The sequence below is a fragment of the Eurytemora carolleeae genome, unplaced genomic scaffold (assembly GCF_000591075.1).
Source record: "Eurytemora carolleeae unplaced genomic scaffold, Eaff_2.0 scaffold401, whole genome shotgun sequence".
In the NCBI taxonomy this organism is placed as follows: domain Eukaryota; kingdom Metazoa; phylum Arthropoda; class Copepoda; order Calanoida; family Temoridae; genus Eurytemora; species Eurytemora carolleeae.
The window spans coordinates 217694-233804 of NW_019396469.1; the positions used below are offsets into that span (position 1 = coordinate 217694).

Below are 16111 nucleotides of genomic sequence, written 5' to 3' on the forward strand. Positions count from 1 at the left end.
TTATTCCAAGTCGAACACAAAATCACAAACAGACGATATCTATAAATGTCGTCGTTGAGAGCAAATTGCGTAGATATTTGTACTTTGGTCCGCAGCATAACCAAACCAAATATTTCTAAATTGACGCGGAGTTAAAAACATTTTGAGGTCAAAATAATGTTAAATCCGCGCAGTTTTACTAAGTTTTGCCACCCCACCCCCCCACCGGCCCCTTATTTCCTAAAATCCTAAGTCACTTTTTGCGTCTTTTTAATTTTCTTTTTTTTCAGACAAAGCTTTATTTTTCGTGCATGAAAGGGAAGAATTAAAAATATAAGAACTGAGACGAAAATCACATTTCTTTCCAAAATGACTGATTCGGTGGTAGTCAAAGAAGGGTTACTACACAAGCGAGGTAAGATTTATTAGTTTTGCATAGTTAAGCTAAATACCGGTAAGTTCCTAGAGAACGATTTTTGGGCCCTCCGCTGCCCCCCCCCCTCATTAATTTTGTAAATTGATATAATTGATTAGCTGACCGGAGCGCCCGGCACTGTAGCATGTGCGCGCCGCGGTGCACGGCCCTCAGCCTGTCCTAGCCGCAGCGCTCGGCCTCCTAGCTGCAGCGCTCGGCCCCCGTCCTGTCCTAGCCGCAGCTCGGCCCCCTAGCCTATCTTAGCCGCAGTACTCGGCCCAGAAATTGTTTAACCTAACCTAACCCTAAATAATATTGTTATTGATGAAAAATAAGTGGTCATGTACAAAATTTATAGGAGGGGGGCGGGAGGGGGCCTGAGAGGGGAGGGTTCAAAAATCGTTCTCTTGAACAGACCCAAATTACCATTTGATATAATGTTATTTTAGTTTTTAGTTATGCAGAGGGGATTGGGTTAGAATTCAATGTTACGTTCATTCTTAATGACGTTAAAGTGGGAATCTACTTCTCCCCTCTCACTCTCTCTCCTCAATTGTTTTAATGCATGTTTTAAATTGAAAGAAGGGGGGGCGGGTTTAATCAAGTTAATCCAAATTTACAAACTCTTTCAAATTTTATCCATGACGTTGACTTCGATGCTTCCGTTAATCTGACTAAGACTGGCTCTCCTTTTATATGGTTGTGGATCCCTTCCCCCCACCCAAGTTTTTCATTTTTCACTAAGTCTAAATATGTTATTCGAACGTGACTCTAAATATGTTGTTCGAACATGACTAAATATATTCAAATATGTCACAAAATATACTCGAACATGACACTAAATATATTCTAACACGCAACTAAATATATTCGAACATGACACTAAATATATTCTAACACGCAACTAAATATATTCGAACAATATATTCTAACACGCCACTAAATAGATTCGAACATGCCACTAAATATATTCTAACACGCAACTAAATATATTCGAACATGACACTAAATATATTCTAACACGCAACTAAATATATTCGAACATGACACTAAATATATTCTAACATGCCACTAAATAAATACGAACATGCCACTAAATATATTCTAACACGCCACTAAATAGATTCGAACATGCCACTAAATATATTCTAACACGCCACTAAATATATTCGAACATGCCAATAGATATATTCGAACACGCCTCTAAATAGATTCGAACATGTCACAAAATATATTCGAACATGTCACAAAATATATTCGAACATGTCACAAAATATATTCGAACATGTCACAAAATATATTCGAACATAACACTACATTTGGAGGATCATTGGACATTTTGTCTATATTCCCTAATATCGTAGATATAAAAAATTCCAACATTAATTTTATAAATTTTGTCATTCAAATATTACGCCTCTTATTAAAATTATAATAATTTTTCTTCACATTTTTTAATCAGTGGTTCTGAATCTGAGAATTGGAAAAGCAACAAGATTAGGGTTTTCATTTTCTTTAGCCGAGTCATGTTCAAACTCAATTCTTTGCACGGTATTTATTCAAGCTTAAATAGAAGCAAAAGCATGGTTATACTTAAGTAATTGAACTCTAGATCCTTTTCATTTTCCCGTTTTTCATCTTGTTATTTTCAGGAGAGCACATCAAAAACTGGCGACAGAGATACTTTATCCTGAAGTCAGATGGACAGTTCCTGGGGTTTAAATCTAAACCAAATATTCCCCAAGAAATGTCCGATCCTCTCAACAATTTTACTGTCAAAGGTTAGAATCAATTTAATCCTTTAAAGGCTAGATTATGTAGTAATGGAGAGAGTAAATTCGGTTGACAAATTTCACCAGAAGGGATGGTATGCAGAAGAAACTTTTTTAATATTAGTTAATACCCCGGATGAAAAAATAAAAAAATTCTATTGTGAAAGGTCTCATTGGTATCAAATTAATCCGAATATTTTGATTCTACTACGTTAGCTAGAATCTATAGATAACTTTTGATTGACCATTTACACATTAATTACTTCTTTTTATTAAACTTTTCATATTTATTACCAATAATTAAATTAACCTTCATTAAAAACTTCAATTTATTTTTGGGTTAGCGTAGTTATTAAAAAGTTTTTACATGCTTACAGATCCTTTTTTCCCGAAAATTAATATATTTTTTCATATTTTTAAAAAAATTTCCAATTGAGTGAACTAACCTTTTTTTAAATTATACCTATCATCTAGCATGAAGGAGGAGGGGGGGATAACTGTCAATGGAAAAACCCTCGTCTATTTGCAAGGTGGATTAGGGGATGTAAAAACAAAATGTATACCCCTAGTCTCTGTAGGTTGTCAGATAATGCAGGCGGAGAGACCTAAACCAAATACATTCCTCATCCGTGGTCTTCAGATGACAACAGTCGTAGAGAGAATGTTTCACGTAGAGACTCCTCAAGAAAGGTATAGACAAACGACGACGGTTTAAAGACAACACTCGATACGACTACAGACGAATGATAACGATTTATAAACGGAATTCGACAGTCTTAAAGATTACAGACGCGCGATGTCGGTAATACAGACAACAATCGACAGTTGTAGAGACTGCAGATTAACTACGCCGGTAATACAGACGGCCATCGACAGTTGTAGAGACTGCAGATTAACTACGCCGGTAATACAGACGGCCATCGACAGTTGTAGAGACTGCAGATTAACTACGCCGGTAATACAGACGGCCATCGACAGTCGTACAGACTGTATGTCAAATGATGACTGTAGTGACGTAGTATATATAGACGACAGTCGTAAAGACTGCAGACGAATGATGACTGTTTATAACGACAGTCGTAAAGACTACAGACGAATGACGACGGTATACAGACAACAATCAACAGTGGTATTGACGACAGTCGACAGACTACTTTTTTACTTTAAGGATTTGGGAACTTAACATTGATGGATTCCTTGTTTTAGATAATTGCTAGAACTAAAATACTAGACATTATTTTTATTTAAAGTTTTAAAGCCCAATATATTCGGATTCTAGTATTTGATGAAGCTTAATCTTGATTCAGTTTATCTGTGTATCGGGGCTACTTACTTTTTTGTTCGTTTAAAAAACAAAAAAAATTGAACAAAATTTGAAAGTTTATTATTTTTTATCTTGCACTATGTGGTAAGCATTTTGTCAAAATAAAATTTTTTGTAAAACATAATTTCCACCTGGCATTTCTAGGCGTTGGATGAAAATCAGTTGCTTTTTCAAAAATCTTTGAAATATTTTTATACGACAAAAAAATTGTTGGACAACAAATTTACAACAGTTTTAAAATTTGTTTTGTTTCAGAAAAGAGTGGATTGAGGCAATAGAATCAGTTAAACGAAAACTGGAGGTATCTTTTTTAGTTTAAAGAATTAAAGAAATGTGTTAGGTTTAAAAGGGAAATTTTAGCATGTTTAATTTATAATACAAACGAAACGCCAAAGACGATTTCGGGGAGGGGGAGGGGGTTCAAAATTAAGTCCAAGAGAGTGAGCGTTTATGAGTCTAAGAGCTAAAGTGAATATTTAACAATTTTAAAGAATTGAAGATGAGCACAGTGTAAATCTTTTATGAAAAATGGCTAATATATTAACAAATAATGTTCAAATTCACCATGAACGGAATAAATTATGCGCGATTAATTCCGAATGCATCTTTTTTTCAAACAAAATAAAACATATTGAAATTAAAAAAAGTTATGCTCGGAAACGACATTATTTGGGGTTATTTTGGAAAATTCCTGATACGCATTTTTTTTTCTCCCTAACTTGGATCAGTTTTAAAGATTTATTATTTATTTTTTTAATACGGAATTTTTAACATTTTTGAATCTCCTTTTTCCAACTGCGAACCGTTAAAGTGTATCTAAATGCGTATTGCGTTATATTCTAGGATAACCCCGAGGGAGGAGAGGAGGAGGAGGAGACAGGAGATTCAGATCCATTGGAGAAATTCTTCGCAAAGAGAGGAGAGAAGCAACATAAGTCTGGGAAGAAGAAAGTGGTGAGTGGAGTAGGGAGTATGAAGTGGGAGTAGGGAGTAGGGAGTAGAAAGTGGGAGTAGGGAGTAGGGAGTAGGTAGTGGAGAGTGGAGAGTAGGGAGTGGAGAGTAGGGAGTAGAGAGTAGGGAGTAGGGAATAGGGAGTAGGGAGTAGGGAGTAGAGAGTGTAGAGTAAGAGTAGGGAGTAGGGAGTGGGGAGTACATTTCCCTCTAAACTTGTCAATAAAACATTTTTTAGTCATTTCTGAACTGTCAAAATATTTTCAAATAGCAAGGTATTTAGTTGAAAAAAAAATTTCGTTAACCACTTCCAGATGGAGCTGACAAAAGGTGTTTAAAAAAACGCGATTTTTCACCTTTTTCTTAATATTTGACCATCCAAAAACAAAACAAAAACGAAAAAAATTGTCAATTATCGTTTTAACCAAGTTAAAGGATTTCCAAAATGTTATCACTCTTTAAATTCCTTGAAAATTGACAGAGTTGACCCTATTTAGCCGAGAATGATTAAAAAAAGGTTAAGAAGGCAAAAAATAGCGGGGGAAAAAGTAAAATGGCCTTTTAGGAAAATTATTTTAAAATGTTAGAATTTCGTATTTGAGCCAGTTTTACCCTAATGCTTTCTAAAAAATGTGTCGCACATCTGGGATTTTTTTTCAGGGACACCCTCCCCCCCCCCCACATTAGTATTAAGTGGAAATAAACTTGTTCCTGCCCACGCACTTTTCTTACCTCATTCAGAGGGTGGGGTTCATACAGGGTGGAGCCAATATATTAATCAAATGCTGGGGCAACTTTAATTTCTATAAGAGAAAGGGTAAAGAAAGAGATGAAAATCTTTTTCCAAAGGGCATTCTTAAAGAATATTATGGTTTCGCTTTCCTGACTAAAATATTTATACAATTCCTTAAAATGAAAATCATTAACTACTTTAACATTAAACCATTTTACATTTATGTAATATTCCACCTTCCTAGCAATTTAAACCTAACCCACCTCCTTCTTTCTTCCAGCCTACTTCCCTTCCCCTTCTATCTTTCTTCTACCTTTCTTCTTCCTTCCCTTCAAACCTACTCTTCCAATTATCTTCCACACTTCAAACCTTCTCTTCCTACTGTCTTCCACCCTTCAAAGTACCAAGTCCCTATTCACTATCTTCCACCCATCAAACCCATTCTACCCATTATCTTCCAGCCTTCAAACCTAATCTTAATTGCTTTCATTCTTCCCTTCAAACCTACTCTACCTTTCATCTTTCTTCCATTCAAAGCTACTCTACCTATCATCTTTCTTCCATTCAAACCAACTCTACCTACTATCTTCCTTCCCTTCAAACCAACTCTACCTACTATCTTCCTTCCCTTCAAACCAACTCTACCTACTGCCTTCCTTCCCTTCAAGGCTTCTCTACCTACTGCCTTCCTTCCCTGCAAGTCTACTCTTTCTAACTATCCCTTCTATTCCCTTCAACGCTACTCCACCTACTACCTTCCAACCTTCCAGTCTACTTTTCCGTCCTAAGAACTTCCTTTTTTTTTCAAACCTACTCTACCTACTATCTTCCTTCCTTCCTTTCAAGCCTACCTGACCACTTTCTTCTTTCCTTCAAACTTACTTTTATGTTTTAACTACTAACCTTATTCCCTTCAAACCTACTCTTTCTAAGATCTTCCACCCTTCAACTCTACTCTTCCTACTATAATCCGTACTTTCAAACCTACTCAAACTGTTATTATTCTTTCCTTCAAACTTACATTAACCAGTAACCACTATCCTCCTTATATCTCCTTAAACCACTATCTATAAAACCTTTCTTGTTTTGCAACTGTTTCTTAATTTTATGCAGTTTAAGACGGGTAGGCGTTAAGGAGTTGTGCGTCATACACCTTAACATTGATCAGTTACGCATCTCATACTTCAGCCAGTTGTGCGTCATATTCCGTATCAACATTTACGCACAGTTTGTCCTCTGACATATTGGTACACTTACAGCGTGTCATAAAAAGTGAATTTGTTGAATAAAATGAAATGAATTAAAATGGCGTTCCGTTCACGATTAAAGCTCTTTGAAAGAAAACCAAATGTGAACAAGAAAACGATGACAATAAGGAACGCAAGAATAAGATGAAAACATGACAATATGACAATAATTTCGATTTTCTGTTTTGATATGTTTGTTGTTTCTGTTACAAGTAACAGAGTTGGTTTTGTAGCATTTTCCTTATTGTATTTTAATCAGACTAGTCAAGTTAAGTTCATAATTGAAAACAAAATAAAACGTCGCACAACTAAACACCACCGCCCTTTAAACATTGTATAATCTATGATGATTGAGATTTTTTTAATTGTATATCTTAAGATTGATTATTTTTAATTGTGGTTTCTCTCTCTTTCGGCTTCATGAACATAAAATATTTAAGAGAATTTGTTAGATAGAAAAATTCAAAAGTGTTATTATGAAAGAGCTTTAAGATACTTTTTGTTTCGGACGTGTTACTTTTTTAAAGGTTGGGGGGAGGGAGGGGTAACTTGAAATTACGTCCATGCATGTGGTAAATATCAAGTTTCTTTATTATTTATAAATCCTTTAACGAGGTTTGGTGAAACTTATGCATTTTCTTGCAAACTCTCTAATAGGACATTGAACTAATGCAGAACTAAACTCCACACTCCACAGGGCTGTACATATTTCCTAACTTGTTCTTCTAAACTAATTTGCAGAAAAGGCTAAAATTTTACATTTGATAATTTTAGATAATTTTGTTTACAACCTAAAGCTTTTATCTGGAGCAGTTGGGATTTTTTTCTTTGTATTTTTATTTTATATTTATTTACACTTTTACACATTTATGCATTTTATTTATGTATTAATATATTTATATATTTTCCTGATTTTTATGACAGGTGCATTTATTTACCACGAGTCAATGTCGTGACATCAATCCCACTTTTTTTCTATGTTTTTATTAATTCTATATGCGTATTATTTAATTCTATATGCGTATTATTTAATTCTTATATTAAGATTACGCACCCCTTGAATATTTCACACATCTCTTAAAATTTTTATTTTTCCTCATTAAAACATAATATTCAGAATTTAATTGCTTATTAAAAGTTTTTATTTAAGATAAATTATAAAAAATTGAATTGAATTTTTGTCTGTCCTCGGCACAATTTAGCCCAGGGATGGAGTGAGTAAGGGGGGGGTGTTCTGATTTTTCACATATTTTTAATTTCTGCGTACAGGACCAAGGATGGTCAGTTGATAGAAGTAAATGAGGATGGATCTCACGTGAAACCGAAAATCCCCGAAACTGCAAAAAACGGATTCCCGCTAAAACATGTGAATGGTGGGTCCCATAAAGGGACCAACAATTGTCTGGATATAAATGGGGGTTCCGAGAATACAGTTTCTAAGAGAAATGGAAGAATTCATGCGATTGTAAGTTTCAATCATTATCATCAATCATTTACCCGCCTCCTTTCTTACTCAGGTTTGGTTGGAATAGAAGGGATCTTCCTTCCCTTCAAACCAACTCTACCTACTATCTTCCTTCCCTTCAAACCAACTCTACCTACTGCCTTCCTTCCCTTCAAGGCTTCTCTACCATATTATCTCGTGCTTTGTAGTTGAATAAAAATATGAAAATATTTATCATTATGTCATAGATTTGGCACTTCTCAAGAAAACTTTAAACTATGCTAAGCAGTGCTTAGGGTCCATTTCCAGATTCGGATCTGCATTTCTTTAAGATTTACAGATTTTTCAACAAAAGATTATTTTTAAATGATTTTTCTCTTAGTTTCTCGTTTTGAAGTTAAAACCATTTAGAGAAAAAGAAATTTTTAATAATCTCTTTTTTATAAACAGTCAAGATTTGGGATTTGAGAGCAAAAGGTTTTCTTTTACAGGTTTTTTTTTATTTTTTTTGCCTCCGTGGATCCCAACTCTGCAGACTACAAGAATCTGATAAACTGATTCAATCATACTAATTATTAAATCTAACTTAAACATTATTAAAACTAAGATTAAGTACGAGTAAGTTAGAATTAGAAGACAGTGTGGCATCGGGGCAGAAATAGGAGAAGATAAGGATGAGTTAAAACGGAATGGTCGAGTAGGGGTATCATTATTTTCAGAGGATAGTGTGAGCTTAATTACATTTAATTAAAACCTAGGAAATCCATTCTCAAGAAAAGAGAAATAATACTTCAGCGATTTTAACCCTTTGCTCGACATTTAGGAACTTAAAACAGGCGTAATTTCAAGTAACACTCGATTTAAAAAAAAATGTTCTTTCTTAGCAACAACACGGAAGATATCAACGTTTTCTTATCTTAAAATGTATTAAATTCTCCAAATTTTCTATATTGTCTTTCCTTCATAAGTCCGGAAGTCACTTTCACAGAGAAATCACAATTGAAAATAATCACTTTTCAGTTATTAGAATTATTCTTTTTGTATCTGACAACGGTCTAAAGGGTAGCGTTGCACGGTTAGGAATGAGACATGCCACTCTTCTAAATGAAGGGTTAATTGAAATTACGTCTTAACTTTACAGTTCATTCCAGGCAAACTAAACCATTCTATTTTAGACTTTTGAAAATTTCGAGTTCCTGAAAGTGCTCGGGAAAGGAACTTTTGGGAAGGTAATCCTGTGTCGAGAGAAGACGACTTCACATCTTTACGCCATTAAAATTTTGAAAAAGGAAGTTATCATCAAGAAAGACGAGGTTAGAATGCATTATATTAAATTCTTAGATTTTAATGATCTAAATTATCTTTGATATACAAATATGGGTTACCATGAGAGAGCTTCACCATTTCAAACCATGTTCTAGAAATTTTTTTATTTATTTTTCTAATAAATATACTTCAACTATTAATAAATTTATCTTCAGTTTAGAAAATTACTTACTTTGTTTTATTTGTGTAGAGCACCCTTGGTAAATTTATGTTCAACTCAAATTCCAATCTGTTTTAGGTTGAACACACCCTGACAGAGAAAAGAGTTCTTCAATCCACAAACCATCCTTTTCTAACAGTAAGCACTCTTTCCTATGTTTATTTAGGCTAAACCATGTAACCCCAGTTAAGAAATAGGAATATTTGAAATCCCCCAATGAAAGCAGAATAATCTGTGACACTTTTTAGTTTATATTTACAATGTACATTTATTGTACAACCAAATAGATTATTTAATCTCAGTACAGCTGTATTCTGACATCACTCAACTCAGTTTTTGTGTCCGACAAAATTATTAATAACAGTGATAATTTATGAATAAAGTGGATATCTGACAGTAAAATAAGTGAATTATGTGTTCTTTAATTTCTGTTTTTTAACTTTTTACTAACTCTTGGAAAAATATCAACTAATGTAAGAAAATTTCGTTTTTCTTGTTATATTTGACAATTATGACGTCGTGTATAATGATAAATTTCTTCTTGATAATCTATTTGTGCACAACGAAAAATTGGTTGCTGCTTGTGTAAATTTTTAAGATATGGTTTTAACTGGAAGCTTGGCATGCAGTGCTAAGGATCCATTTAATTTTGATGCGGATCCGGATCCTGGATCCGCACTGGAAAAAAATGGATCCGGATCCGGATCCAGGTCATTTCTATAAGATTTACTGAATTCAACAAATAATTTTCAAATTTTTTGTTTTATTTTTTCGCTTATTTTTATCCTAAAACTTGATGAACCATTCAGAAAGGGTGGGGGGCATAACACGTATTACTCTCCGGGAAATTTAAACAGTGTATAAACATAATTTAGAATTGTCCTAGGAGGCTGATTTTTTGCATGCGAGCTGAACATTATGTATATTACATGCATTTTTTGGTTTTGAACGGATCTGAGCAAAAGTGCGCGCGCACGCGCGCTTTTTGTGAAAGAATACGACTTTTTTGGCAGTAAATCAATCTTAACTTCATTAATTGCACTTGAACATTTATCCTGATACTCTTGAAAAAAATATGCGCTCAAAAAATTCTTCTCCAAAGCCTTAAATATCCGCGCGCGCACGCAATAAAAGAAAATATCTTTGCATTCTTATTTGCTAAGTTTGGCCTAAGTCAGAATAAAAGTATCATGAGATACATCAAACTATAGCAAAATTGGGACAAGGAATTCATTTCCGAGGTCTAAATAGACATTGAAGCCTTCTGACCGGCGCGCTAGTAGCCGGCAGTTACATTATGGGTCAACTTAGCTCAGATTTTACATGTTGTATGTCGATTTATAGGTAATTGGGCACCAGGAATTCATTTCTGGGGTCAAAATAAATATTAGAGCTTTCTGACCCGCGTGTTAGTAGCCGGCAGTTACATCATGGGTCATCTTAGCACATATTTTACATGTTGTATGTCAATTTATAGGTAATTGGGCACCAGGAATTAATTTCTGGGGTCAAAATAAATATTAGAGCTTTCTGACCGGCGCGTTAGTAGCCGGCAGTTTCATTATGAGTCATCTTAGCACAGATTTTACATGTTGTAGGAGGCTGATTTTCTGCATGCAAGCTTAAGATTATGTATATTACATGCATTTTTTGGTTTTGAACGGATCTGAGCAAAAGTGCGCGCGCGCTTTTTGTGAAATTACGACTTTTTTTACAGTTAATCAGTCTTAACCTCATTACTTGCACTTGAACATATATCCTGATACTCCTGAAACAAAAATACGCTCAAAAAATTCACTTCCAAAGCTTAAAATGTCCGCGAGCGCACAATTTAAGAAAATATCTTTTAATACTTATTTGCTAAGTTTTGTTAGCTTAGAATAAAACTAGCATGAGATACAACAAACTATAGCAAAATTAGGACAAGGATTACATCTCCGAGGTCGAAATAGACATTGGAGCCTTCTGACCGGCGCGCTAGTAGGCAACCATTACATTTTGGGTCATCTTATCACAGATTTTACATGTTGTATGTCGATTGGGCACGAGGAGTTAATTTCTTGGGTAAAAACTTAGGTATGACCACTTTGAACGACGCGGTAGCAGCCAGCAGCCACCTTCTGGGTCATCCTGTCATATTTTATCATAGTTTGTACAGGTTGTATATCAGGGTTTAGGTTTAAGACCAGAGGAATCCATCTACGTGGAGTAAATCACAAGCAGAGCATTCTGAACTAGCATTGGTTTATCCAACTAAAATCTATGACATACCAAAAAACATTTTCAAATTGATATGTAACCATATTTTTAGAATCTTGGTCACAAGAATCTAAAAAGAAACCATAGAAACAATGCATGTTTGAAATGGAAAATTTGCAGGGAGATTATGATCTAAGTGATGATAATTCTCAATAATTTACTTGCTACTTGTTCAAACCAGTAAATGTGATAACCTTTATCTGTAAAGAACATTGGACATGACTAAATGTTTCTGTAAAATGTGTTAACTGTAAACATTGAATCGAATTGTATCTACAGATAAGTAGGATTTAGGATGGTCCTAGTACAAGTTTAAATTTTTATGAGGATACTGCTTTTTTGGGAACGTAAATAATCTTAAGGATTACAAGCATTCAAGTTTCAGTTCAATTTCTTTCTTGTATCCAAGTTGAATGTGGTATATATGTAATAAAACATCTGTGGTTTTTCAGATTATTAAAAAAAAAACCTTGGTGTTCCATATCCTAAATCCTACTTATCTTAAGATGCGAGCGAGCTCAAACTTCATTTTTTACCTAAGAAAAAGAACCCCCTTGTGTCTAGTACCCTAGAATCAACATACTACATGTAAAACATATGACAGGATGACCCAGAAGGTGACTGCTGGCTGCTAGTGCGTCGATCAGAGTAGTCTTACAAAAGTGTTTACCCAAGAAATGAACTTCTCGTGCCCTATTACCCATAAATCGACATATAACACGTAAAGTCTGTGCTAAGATTACCCATAATGTAATGGTTGGCTACTAGCGCGCCGGTCAGAATGCTCCCATATTTATTTTGACCTTAGAAAAGATTCCTTGTTCCCAATCTCCTATAAATCGACATGCAACAGGTAAAATTTGTGCCAAGATGACCCATAATGAAACTACATGATACTAGCGCGCCGGTCAGAATGCTCTAATATTTATTTTGACCCCAGAAATGAATTCCCGGTGCCCAATTACCTATAAATCGACATACAACATGTAAAATATGTGCTAAGATGACCCATGATGTAACTGCCGTCTACTTGCGCGCCGGTCAGAATGCTCCAATATTTATTTTGACCTCAGAAATGAATTCCTCATGCCCAATTACCTATAAATTGACATACAACATGTAAATTCTGTGCTAAGATGACCCATTAAGTAACTGCCGGCTACTAGCGCGCCGGTCAGAATGCTCCAATATTTATTTTGACCTCAGAAATGAATTCCTCGTGCCCAATTACCTATAAAAAATGCATGTAATATACATAATCTTAAGCTTGCATGCAAAAAAAAACAGCCTCCTACAACATGTAAAATCTGTGCTAAGATGACTCATAATGAAACTGCCGGCTACTAACGAGCCGGTCAGAATGTTCTAATATTTATTTTGACCCCAGAAATGAATTCCTGGTGCCCAATTACCTATAAATCGACATACAACATGTAAAATCTGAGCTAAGTTGCCCCATAATGTAACTGCCGGCTACTAGCGCGCCGGTCAGAAGGCTTCAATGTTTATTTTGACCTCGGAAATGGATTCCTTGTCCCAATTTTGCTATAGTTTGATGTATCTCATGATACTTTTATGATGACTTAGGCCAAACTTAGCAAATAAGTATTCAAAGATATTTTCTTTTATTGCGCGCGCGCGCGGATATTTAAGGCTTTGGAGGGAAATTTTTTGAGCGCATATTTTTTTCATGAGTATCAGGATAAATGTTCAAGTGCAATTAATGAAGTTAAGATTGATTTACTGCCAAAAAAGTCGTATTCTTTCACAAAAAGCGCGCGTGCGCGCGCACTTTTGCTCAGATCCGTTCAAAACCAAAAATGCATGTAATATACATAATTTTAAGCTCGCATGCAAAAAATCAGCCTCCTAGGACAATGCTAAGTTATGTTTATACACTGTTTAAATTTCCCGGAAATTTTTATAATCTCTCTTTTTTTCAAAAGTTCAGATTTTGGTTTAAGGAGTATAAAAGGTTTTTTTTGCAGTTTTTGGTTGATATTTTACCCCTTGGATCCGGATTCGTGGATCCTCATATTTTTGCGGATCCGGATCCAGGAAGCCAAAATCTTGCGGATCCAACGGATCCGAATCCCGATCCTAAGCACTGCTGGCATGATCATCTAATATTTTTGAGGAGCTGCGTTTTTAAATGTTTCGAACTTATTAATAGATAGTTTAAAGTGAGTAGACGCCTGCTGAGTGCTGAGAAATAGACGATCTTTTCATTCTAAATTAAAAAAATAATATTTTAAAAGATTTTTAATATTCTTTTGTATTGAATATTTAATGTTCATGGAAATTATGGAACATAAACCATTTTCGACATTTTTCAAAGCATTTAACTTGAGTTCTATTATCTTATTTTTCTACTAAAAAGTGTTGGAGGATTCAGAATGAAATGTCAAAAGAAGAAAAATAGAAATTCAAAATTTATTTTCAACTTTTCAATTCTTTGTGTTGTAATTCTAAAGCGAAAAAATCTCTTAATATTGCAAAATTGTCAAAAAATTAAGTTCTAACATTAATTTAAATCTGTTTTTCTAGAGTTTAAAGTACTCGTTTACCACCGAGGATCGTCTTTGCTTCGTAATGGAATATGTGAACGGAGGAGAGTTATTCTTCCATCTATCTAAGGAGAGACAGTTCTCAGAGGTAAATATTTTATTCTAAAATCCCCCCCCTCTCAGAGGGGGGGGGTAATTTTGAAGAGAAAAAACCGATTCACATTCCCTTGTCCAGGATCGTACCAAGTTCTATGGAGCTGAAATCATCTCTGCTATTGATTATCTTCATAAACGTGGAATTATCTATAGGGATCTAAAGGTGAACAAATCAATAACGAAATCAATTTTTATTAAAGATTTAAGATTTCCTTAAATATTTAAGTACAAAACCTTTTCATTTCTCACTCTTTCAATTTGTTTAATACAAACTCAAAACTAAATTTGGCAGTTGGAGAACCTTCTTTTGGATAAGGATGGGCACATCAAGATAGCAGGTACACTCTAAACACTTGACACTCCACACTCGGCATATTACACTCCACACTTGACACTCTACACTCGACACTTGACACTGGAAACTTGACACTCGGTACTTGACAATCGGCACTCGACACTTGGTACTCGACACATGATACTTGACACTCGGCACTTGACACTTGACACTCAACACTTAGCACTCGACACTTAACACTTCACAATCGACACTTAAAAAAACGATCAAAAAAATCCTCTCCTAAAATATTGGGGAAACAATTTTCGGAGAGAATTAAAATTGATTATCAAAAACAGGTCTCCACGAAGATATCAACGTGTATTATTTGTAGATTTTGGATTGTGCAAAGAAGATATTGAATGGGGAAAATTCACCAAAACGTTTTGTGGAACCCCAGAATATCTTGCACCAGAGGTGAGAATCTTTACATAAAAATAATTATTTAACAAATTGTAAATGTTTTAAATAGATATTTGTTTAAGAACCTAAATATGGGATCCCATGAAGAGTAATAAATTAATAATGGAAAACAATTCCTTGAATCCCCTGAAGAGTTAGTTGACTCTAGCAAACAATCCCTTGAAGAGTAAGTTGAATTTAGCAAACAATCCCTTGAAGAGTTAGTTGAATTCAGCAAACAATCCCTTGAAGAGTTAGTTGAATTTAGCAAACAATCCCTTGAAGAGTTAGTTGAATTCAGCAAACAATCCCTTGAAGAGTTAGTTGAATTTAGCAAACAATCCCTTGAAGAGTTAGTTGAATTTAGCAAACAATCCATTGAAGAGTTAGTTGAATTTAGCAAACAATCCCTTGAAGGGTTAGTTGAATTTAGCAAACAATCCATTGAAGAGTTAGTTGAATTCAGCAAACAATCCATTGAAGAGTTAGTTGAATTCAGCAAACAATCTCTTTAAGAGTTAGTTGAATTGAATTCAGTAAACAGGTCCTTTAATAGTTAGTTAAATTTAGAAAACAGTCTCTTTAATATTAAGTTGAATTTAGCAAACAATCCCTTTAAGAGTAAGTTGACTTTAGCAAACAATCACTTAAAGAGAAAGTTGACTAGCAAACCATCCCTTAAAGAGTAAGTTGAATTTTGCAAACACGCCCTTGCAGAGTAAGTTGATATTGTACTGCCAGATTACAACCCCTGGCATATCAATAAAACCCCTTCATCACCAAACTTTTGTAATAGAAAAATTCCGAGATTTGATCGTTACAACCCGATTATGTTCTGGGGACAAACAAATCTCGTTGAAAGAAAATCAGCTAACAGTCCTTTTAAGAGTATTTTATCTAGGTGTTGGAGGATAATGATTATGGACGAGCTGTGGACTGGTGGGGGGTTGGGGTCGTCATGTACGAGATGATGGTTGGTCGTCTTCCGTTCTACAATAGGAAACCATTATCAAACATCCTCTCAAAAACATTGTGCTTTCTCAACTATTGGGCTTCATCATAGAAAATTAAAGAGAAAAACGTTTTTAACAGTTGATGGGGG

General features: G+C 34.7%; 1 protein-coding gene across 1 annotated transcript in view; it reads left to right on the forward strand.

Moving 5' to 3' along the window:
- Window positions 1-245: 245 nt before the first annotated feature.
- The window catches only part of LOC111703865 (RAC-alpha serine/threonine-protein kinase), a 19471-nt gene continuing 3605 nt past the window's right edge, over window positions 246-16111 (forward strand). Inside the window, exons 1-12 of the mRNA XM_023475942.1 lie at window positions 246-394; window positions 2047-2175; window positions 2745-2856; window positions 3746-3791; window positions 4334-4444; window positions 9041-9178; window positions 9430-9489; window positions 14158-14265; window positions 14353-14436; window positions 14566-14611; window positions 14942-15024; window positions 15911-16008. Coding sequence (XP_023331710.1) covers window positions 349-394; window positions 2047-2175; window positions 2745-2856; window positions 3746-3791; window positions 4334-4444; window positions 9041-9178; window positions 9430-9489; window positions 14158-14265; window positions 14353-14436; window positions 14566-14611; window positions 14942-15024; window positions 15911-16008 — 1061 coding nt within the window. The 5' untranslated portion in view covers window positions 246-348. The remainder of the gene's footprint in view (window positions 395-2046; window positions 2176-2744; window positions 2857-3745; window positions 3792-4333; window positions 4445-9040; window positions 9179-9429; window positions 9490-14157; window positions 14266-14352; window positions 14437-14565; window positions 14612-14941; window positions 15025-15910; window positions 16009-16111) is intronic.